Source organism: Suricata suricatta, chromosome X (genome assembly GCF_006229205.1).
Source record: "Suricata suricatta isolate VVHF042 chromosome X, meerkat_22Aug2017_6uvM2_HiC, whole genome shotgun sequence".
Classification (NCBI taxonomy): Eukaryota; Metazoa; Chordata; class Mammalia; order Carnivora; family Herpestidae; genus Suricata; species Suricata suricatta.
In genome coordinates this window covers 110,733,750-110,743,198 of record NC_043717.1, presented here as the reverse complement: position 1 = coordinate 110,743,198, position 9,449 = coordinate 110,733,750, and the positions used below count along the sequence as shown (strand labels likewise).

Genomic DNA, 9,449 nt, shown 5'->3' with positions numbered 1-9,449 from the left:
TATATATATATATATATAAAATTCACAATAACCAAGATATTTTTATGTTTTATATATGTATTATATATGTATATATGTGTATTGTATATAAAACATTTTCTAAAGCATGTTCTCAAATCTCAACAATTAGAAAAAAAAGCACCTCTTTAAATGGGCAAAAGATTTGAATAGATAATTCATCAAGGAGGTGGCAAATAAACACATGAAAAAATGCTCAATATCACTGGTCATTAGAGAAATGCATATTAAAACCGTAATGAAATACTGCTCCGTACCTATTAGAATACCTAATGTAATAATTTTAAAATTAACTATGCAGAGCAAGAGGAAGTCTCATACATTGTTGGTGCAAAATCACAATGGCATAGCCACTCTGGAAAAGAGTTTGGCAGTGTGGTATTGTGATTTAAATAACATCTATATTTGGCTTTCACCTCCTTCTGGTAAAGCTTCTAAAACCGTTGAGATTTTGTGTGATGAGAGCAATAAAGATGTCTTTTGTTATGTTAGTGAGGTGATTTTTGGACCACACACCTAAGGTTGGGAGCAGATTGCCAATAGAGTCAACCAAAAGACTAGAGGCCTGGAATTTTCAGGGTCACCCCCGTCACCCACCCCCACCCCCAAGAGAGGAGAAGGGGCTGAATGTTGAGCTCAGTCACCAATAGCTACTGAATTAATCAATTTTGCCTGTGTCATGAAGCCTCCATAAAAAGCCACAAAGGACGGAGTTCAGAGACCTTCCAGGCTGGTGAGCGCCAGGAGGTTTGGGGGCGAGTGGCGGACCTGGAGAGCACGTGGGCGCTCTGCATCCTTTCCCCATACCTTGCCCTACACATCTCTGCCATTTGGTTGTTTCTTAGTTACATCCTTTTTAAATAAACTGGGAATCTTAAGTAACATGTTACTTACTAGAGTTCTGTGAGCTCCTCTAGCAAATTAATGGACCCCAACCGGAAGGGTGTTCTTGGAACTCCTGACCTATAGAGGTTGGTCAGAAGCACAGGTGATGATTTGGACTAGAGTTCTGTGAGCTCCTCTAGCAAATTAATGGACCCCAACCGGAAGGGTGTTCTTGGAACTCCTGACCTATAGAGGTTGGTCAGAAGCACAGGTGATGATTTGTACTTTCGACTGGCATCTGACGTGTGGGTGTAGGGGAGTCCCATAGAACTGAGCCCTTAACCTATGGGAATCTACAGCATCACCAGGGGGATAGTATCAGAATTAAGTTAACTTGTCAGACACCCAGCTGGGGTTACAGAATTGCTTGTTGGTAGGGAAAAACCCATACAGCCTGGAATTGATGTCACAATTACAGGAAGTTTCTTGTAAAGTTAAATATACACTTAATTTCCATTCCTGAGCACTTACCCTAGAGGAATAAAAACAACATTTACATACATCTATAATGTTCATAGCACCTTTATTTGCAATGGCCAAGAACTAGAAACCTCCTGAATGTCCTTTGGCAAGTGACTGGTTAAACACACTGTGGCACATCCATATCACTAAAACCAAATGGATACACCTCAAAGGCATTATCTGGAGGTTATATATTGTATGAGTCCATTTATAGGACAGCCGCAAAAATAGAAATATATTGCAATGGAGAACAGATCACTGGTTGCCAAGGATACGACCATACATATGACTGTGTCTTTACACGTGACGACATATGTGTCTGTGACAGGATAGAAGGAGGGAGTTTCGAGGAATGCTGGGTAGTTTCATGAATCTATACCTGTGTTAAGACCCACAGACTTAAACACCAAAAGTAGAAGTCAATTTCACTATTTGATCATTTTAAAAATAAAATAAAAAGAATTAAAATGTTTTAGACAGCTTAAAGTATATTTTAATCTTGTATGGGTGAGTTATTTTTCTTTGTCCCATCTAAGATTTACTTTCAAGTGTCAAGGGTATAAGGAAAAATGAAAACAAAAAACTCATAAACAAAAAACTCCATGCTTAAAGTAAGCCTGCAAAGGCTGTGTTGTAGCTTATGGGCAAGTAATAAACTGTATCATGTATCTTGAATGTATCATAGATAAGCTGCTCTATAACGATCGCCACTTCAGATAGCTGTGAAATTAGGTGATTAACTAGTTGTTACTTAACCTTCTAATTTCTGTATACGTCTAATTACATGAAACAGAAGTTAGGGTTTTGATTTTTTACTTTGCTTTTCTGTTTGGAGTGTCATTGTAACTACTGTATTGTAAATGATGGAAAATAATTGCATATGTTAAAAAATAAATTGTATAAAAAAAATAAAAGACCTTGAAGCCAAAAAAGAAATTATAATAAATTTGAATAAATATATGTTAAAATCTAAAAAAAAAAAGTAAGCCTGCAAAGAAAACTTCCCAAATAAATGAAGACAACTAACAGATTCAATAGTTACAGCATCAATCAAGGTCATTTGTAACATTAACAACTTTAAATATTGATATAGATGGTGTTCATTTAAAGTGTGATTATAGGTGTTTAATATTGATGGTTGTCATTTTGGTCATAATGCTTTGTGTATTTACAGTTGCATAAGTACAAAAAGTAAAAAGCATAATAGAAATTAACTATTTTAATTGCCTCTATACATAATTTCTATGAACAGTATTTACAGTTTTTGTAATTGTTCTTTTTTTCTATTATGTTCTGATACATGGATATTTATGAAATATTATATGGACTTCTTTTTGTATGTCTCTTTAATCTCATTTTCTTAGTAATTCATTTTTCTTCTATTTTACAAAAGTACTGGTCTGCAGCAAAGTGGAAATGGAAAAAAACGTGCTTTACCCCAAGTAGTTTCCGAGGGACCAGTGCGGGAGGCCTGACACCCAGAAGCAGTGCTGTATCAGGTTACCAGCTGACCAGTAGACCAAGCAGTAGATGAAGTGATGTCCCCTCTTAGTGTGACTTCCTGTGGTGGGATTTGTAATAGAGGATAACTGTTCTCTCTTCTTTTTCAGGAAGCCTGGCCGAAGGAAGGACACAGACCTTGCATGAATTTGTTCTCCTGTTTGCCGTATTTGATGAAAGTGAGTGAGCCGCAATCTGAATCCTGGGCTCCTGAAACAAACCACATATATTAATTTAATATTGAGAACAAGGGCTGCTGTTGTCCAGAGGAAGTGATTATAGAAGGATCAAGAATAAAGGAGATGGGGAGGAAACAATTTCAGGAAAACATACGACCGGAGTTCCATTAGGAGCTGGAGGAGACGGGTAACGGACCGGCTGCGCCCCCTCGTTAAATCCATCAACAAATACTTTGAGTTCTATTTTTTAAATGTTTTTATTTATTTTTGAGAGAGAGAGAGAGAGAGAGAGAGAGACAGACAGACACAGCGTGAGCAGGGGAGGGTCAGAGAGAGAAGGAGACACAGAATCTGAAGACAGGCTCCAGGCTCTGAGCCAGCTGTCAGCACAGAGCCCGACACGGGGCTTGAACCCACGAACCGTGAGATCATGACCTGAGCCGAAGCTGGACGCTTAACCGACTGAGCCACCCATGTGCCCTGAGTTCTATTTTTAAATACCTCTTCCTGTCTTTTTAAGAAAATTTTACTTATTTTTTAATTTAAATTTTTGAAAGATTTTTAATTGAAGTACTGTTGGCATAAATTAGTTTCAGGTACACAGCGTAGTGATTCACCTGTATACATTACGAAATGCTCAGCACACTAAAGGCATTGCAGTGGTGTTGACCGTCTTCCCTGTGCTGGGCTTTTCGTCCCTGAGACCTGTTTATTTCCTAACTGGAAGTTTGTATCTCTTAACATCCTTCACCCATTCGCCCATTCCCCTACCCTCTGCTGTCAACCACCGCTTGGTTCTCTGTGTCTGTGGATCTGTTTCTGCTTTGTTTTGTTTTTTAGATTCTACATAAAAGTGAAGCCATATAGTATTTCTCTTTCTCTGCGTGACTTATTCACTGAACAAAAGTGAAAGACTCTCTAGGCCCGTCCATGTTGCGGCATAGATACACACCTGCCACATCTTCTTTATCCATTCACCTCTGAATGCACACCGGGGAACACAGGGGTGCATGAAGCCCATCGAGTTAGTGTTCTTGTGTTCTTGTTCTCCAGAGCAGTAGTGTAACAGGTTCCTTTGTCTCCACATCCTCACCAGCGCTCGTTATTTCTTGTCTCTTTGATGTCATTGTGGTTTTCGTTTGCATTTCCCTGATGATTAGTAATTCTTTAAATTTTTAATGTTTATTTATTTTGAGATAGAGAGAGACAAAGCATGAGTGGGGGAGGGATAGAGAGAGAGGGAGACACAGAATCGGAAGCAGGCTCCAGGCTCTGAGCTGTCAGCGCAGAGCCCGACTTGGGGCTTGAACTCATAAACCGTGAGATCATGACCTGAGCCAAAGTCGGACACCCAACCGACTGAGCTACCCAGGCGCTCCCTTGATGATTAGTAATTTTAAGCATCTTGTCATGTGTCTTTTAAAGGAAATGTTCAAAATGATGCATATTTAATATGATTTGATATACAAAAGCTAATCAGGTGATTACTAGACCCCTCCATCTCCTCACATAGTTACCATTTTGTGTGTATCATGAGTGCGCCTGTGATCTACTCTCTGTGTCCGGTACAGTATTATTAAGTATGGTTATCACACCTGTACATTAGATCTCTGGAGGTTATTCATCTTAAAACTGAAATTTTGTAGCCTTCAGCCAACATATCCCCATTTCCCACACCCCTCTGCTCCTGGAAAGCAGCAGTGACCATCTGCTTCTAGGAGTATACCTTCTCTTATCTTCCTTTCTTGCTGTTAAATGCCTTTGGCAGCTTAACCTCTCCGTGTCTCAATATCCTTAAGTTTAAAATTGAAATAATAGTACTTTTTACACAGCATAGTTTTGAGGATTAAGTACGTGATTTCAGTTAAGTAACTGAGAACATTATGTGGCACAGAGTAGGTCCTCGGTAGTCTTAGAACTTCTGCTACCTTCTCCTCCTAATAAAACCATGATGTCACCACTGCCACCACCACCACGATCATCTCCACTCCCATCTTACCCTCCTACATGGCCTCTTCTGACCTGAGGACCCCATCATCTCTCTCCTGACCCATCTCCCTGTCTTCTCCTGTCCCCCGACGCTCCATTATTATTGATGACATGTCCAGCCTGACGGGGCCCTCTTCCTGCCTCACTGTGTAGGCGCTGGCCACACCTAACACATCTTGGATCACACCGCAACATGCCACGTGTTTTCTTGCATCCAGACCCTTGTGTATGCTGTGCCCTCTGCCTACAAAGCCTGTCTGCACCTTCACACCAAGGGAAGATGTTCCTTTTCCTTCCAGTCTGGGTTAGAAGCCCCTTTATATGTTTCCACAGGGTTTTTTTTTAAATGTTTATTTATCTTTGAAAGACAGAGAGAGACAGCGTGAGCAGGGGAGGGCCAGAGAGAGAGGGAGACACAGAATCTGAAGCAGGCTTCAGACTTTGAGGTGTCAACACAGACCCTGACATGGGGCTTGAACCCATGATATCATTAACTGAACCAAAGTCAGATGCTTAACCAACTGAGTCACCCAGGCACCCCTCCACAGTTTTTTTTTTAATGCATCAGCAAGTTTATTTACAGATGCAGTTGAACAGGAAGGCTTACTAGGTCCTGGAGGCAACTTTCAGTGTACAAGCCTGATGATTGTATAGTAATGAAAAGCACCAGCTTTCTATTGGGAATTGCCTAGGGGCAATTCTGGTGAATAAAACAGAGATCCCCTCATCAAGCAAATAAAATGTCATGTATGCCAAAAATAATGTGTAAAGCACAATATTACATAGATAAAAAGAAAAATACAGAAAGCAAATTTGTGAGTAGATTTTGGTGAAATTTTCTATATAGTTCTGTATTAATTTAGTATACATTACAGTAAACAGAGGAAATAATGTTTCAGAACCTTTCTAAAAAAACCCAATAAAATAATCATCTTGAAAACCCCACCAGGAAGTCAAACAGAGGACTTTCCTCCTTATCGCACTAATTCCTCATTGCCTGCTTCTTTGATTTTATATATCCCTTTCCCTTTGAGTCAAGTGAGGTTTCTTCTCTCTGCTTTTGTCATAGCCTGTTCTCATGTCTATGACATTTCTCTTCACTTATAATTGTCAGCCTCAGAAGTACTCAGTAAGCTATGCTTGAATGAATGAAGAAGTGAGTACATGAACAGATACGTGAACCGATGGGACGTCCCCAAAGGCTGGCTACCTCAGAAAGTTTCCGTGTTAGCTGCTAGCTACTTCGCGCAGGGGCAACTTCAAGGAGATGGCTGTCCTGTGGGACTGTTTCCAGTGCCGTCACTGTTATCAATGTCCGAGGGGATGGGCGCCTGGGTGGCTCATTCGGTTAAGCCTCCGGCTTCGGCTCAGGTCAGATCTCACGGTCGTGGGTTCGAGCCCCGCGTCGGCTCTGTGCTGACAGCTAGCTCAGAGCCTGGAGCCTGCTTCCGGTTCTGTGTCTCCTTCTCTCTCTGCCCCTCCCCTTCTCATGCTCTGTCTCTCTCTGTATCAAAAATAAATAAAACATTAAAAAAAATTAAAAAAAAAAAGTCTGAGGGGAGGTGGGGAAGCTTTCAGGTTCTTGGCCTTTAAAACATTTTTTTTAAAGAAGAAGACGAAAATCACCTTAGAGAAGGGCTCTCAGTCCCTGTCCCTGTCCTAAATGTTTTAATGTTTATTTATTTTTGAGAGAGAGAAAGAGAGAGCACAAGTGTGGGAGGGGCAGAGAGAGCAGGAGGCACAGAGTCCTCAGCAGGCTCCAGGCTCTGAGCTAGCTGTCAGCACAGAACCCGACGCAGGGCTCAAACCCACGAACCGTGAGATCATGACCTGAGCCGAAGTCAGACGCTTAACCGACTGAGCCCCCCAGGCGCCCCCGTCTGCTCCCTTTCAAATACATCAGTGAATGAATAGAGTGAAATCCTCATGGCAGAAACTAACTAGTATCTCCCTCCTCCTAGTCATGCCTCGTCATCACCATGCCTTCCCATCTACTGTCAGGGGCAAATATAGGGAGAGACGATCAATTTGAGCAAGAAACGTCTGCCTGTTAGTAACTGTTTTCTCCCTTTTTCCTACTGACTTTGAGGGCAGTCATCCGTGTTCTACTGACAGAAATACTTAAGGTGTGAGCATGCTGTCTTTGCCCCACGGGAGGGAGGGAGGGAGAAAGGCGGAGTCGTTCATGAGATGGCCTTGTACTTGTGTCCTGTCCCCTCAGGGAAAAGCTGGCACTCAGAGACAAATGAGTCCTCGGCACAGGCTCCTGCTCCTGCATCTGTTCAGGCCGCGCCCGAGGTGCACACGGTCAATGGCTACGCGAACAGGTCTCTGCCAGGTATGCATCCCCGGGTTCTTCCGCACGCGCCGCCACAGCTCTCTGCTCGGACAGCTCTGTACCCCCCGAAGAAAGCCGGCTGACTGCTGGCCTCTGGTGGGGGCTTACGCCGAAGTGGCCCATTGTTTCTCCAGTCACCTCAAAATGAAGGCCTGCCGTGTATATGGGGCTCATGGATTCCTCTTTTCTTTTGCTTAAATATGGAGGGGGCCAAGGATAAACAAAGATTTAAGAAAAGCCTGAAATGTGAAAGGGGTATGCAGAGATAAACAAAATAATAATCCCAGAAGAAAGAGAGATAATCCTGAGAACAGAACAAAACTTGTCAAAAGGTCTACTTCGTATTTTCATAAAGATTCAAGAATATATTGCATCAATTAAGTTAATGGGATTTTATGAAAAAGAAATAATCAAATAAGAGTGTGCTCACAAAAATTAAGGAGTATGGTTTTCAAAATACAAACTCAATAGACAGGAGTTAGAATAGAGAAAATCTAGAAATGGAAACAAAAAGAGATTGAGAGTACAGTTTAAACCAGATTATTAAAATCCAAGAAATGATAGATGAAAATATTTGAGTGTTCATATTAACATTTCCCACTACCACAAGTTAGTAAAAGACCCCACAAAAAATTATGATTGTGCAGTTTCAGAGGACCAAGAGACGCTTAAGCTTCCCCTGAGAGAAACAGGTCACATGCAAAGGCAGGAAACATAAGTTGGCAATACCATTCAGAGCTTTCTAGGCCTTACTGGAGAGTTCGGACATGACACAGACCAGAGAGAATGGTAGCTCGCTTGGATGAAGATGGTGGGGTAGTAATGATGGTGAAAAGTAGATAAATGTGAAAGCTTCAGGAGCCAAAATAGGAGAAAACTGGGCCCTCGTAGTTAACAGCATGAGGTCCAAGCATAGAGCTGCTTGGGAAGAGAATTTCAAGTCAGAATGGTCAACAGGTGCAGGTGACCGAAAACGGTCCATTGGATTTGACAGCAAGAGCTGTTGGTTTGGCAGGACCCAAGCATCTTTGGAAAGTTCTATTCCAAGTCAGTAATAAAACTTGAAGGTCAGTCTGTCCATCCTATCCTAGGCAGCGTTTTCCATTTCAAATTCTCTACTTGCTGACCATAACCATCTTATTCCTACTTTATAGGCCTGACTGGATGCCACAAGAAATCAGTCTATTGGCATGTGATTGGAATGGGCACCACCCCTGAAGTGCACTCAATTTTTCTTGAAGGTCACACATTTCTCGTGAGAAACCATCGCCAGGCCTCCTTGGAGATCTCACCAATCACTTTCCTTACTGCTCAGACATTCTTGATGGACCTCGGCCAGTTTCTACTGTCTTGTCACATCTCTTCCCACCAGCATGGTAATATCTGTTCATCTTAAAAATGAGTGTGATACATATTCAGCTCTTCTTTTACTGTCCACTTTGCTGTATAATATTACGTTACAACTCAACTGAGATTCCCTAGCTGCCAGTTTTCAGGGCAAAGATTTCACCTTGAACGTAAGAGGGCTTGAGTGCCAGTAGTCCTGGTGAGTTTTTAGTCTAAATGAACATAATAGAGGGAGGGGAGTTTTAGGGATGAATGCCACGGTAAAAGTGAGGAGGACAGCATGTCATTGGTCTCCCAGTCCGATCCCATTAACCAGGCTTCAGTACCCTGGAGAGAGACTGATTGCGGGTCGCAGCTGAAGACATGTTTTATGAGAAATTTAAGGAAATAAGTGGCCTAGGGTGTAGGACAGCAGTAGTGAGGCCCAGAGCAGGAAACAGCAAAGACAAGACGACACCGCAGTTCTCAGCACGAAGGCCCACGCTCCCGGTGGAGGGAGCGGGGGTCGGGGGGTGGGGGGCTGGGGGGGGCAGGGGACACTGGGAGAAGCAGCATGGGAGTAGCAGTTGCTGAGCCGAGGGTTTCAAAGATGTACTTACAGTTTCAAACGATGATTATTATTATTATTGTTAATGTGACGTCATTTGTAGTACAGCCTGTGAAAATTCATATAACGTGAACGTCGCACCCCCATTTACTGTCTTGCGTATTTTTCCCGGCGACTCCTAAAC

At 42.2% G+C, this 9,449-nt stretch overlaps 1 protein-coding gene across 7 annotated transcripts in view; it reads left to right on the top strand.

The window, feature by feature from the left end:
* Positions 1-9,449, top strand: part of F8 (coagulation factor VIII) — a 128,234-nt gene that overhangs the window by 33,231 nt on the left and 85,554 nt on the right. For all 7 annotated transcript variants that reach the window (XM_029929514.1, XM_029929515.1, XM_029929516.1 and 4 more), the window contains exons 5-7: positions 2,976-3,044; positions 7,255-7,371; positions 8,526-8,747. In XM_029929514.1, coding sequence (XP_029785374.1) covers positions 2,976-3,044; positions 7,255-7,371; positions 8,526-8,747 — 408 coding nt within the window. The remainder of the gene's footprint in view (positions 1-2,975; positions 3,045-7,254; positions 7,372-8,525; positions 8,748-9,449) is intronic.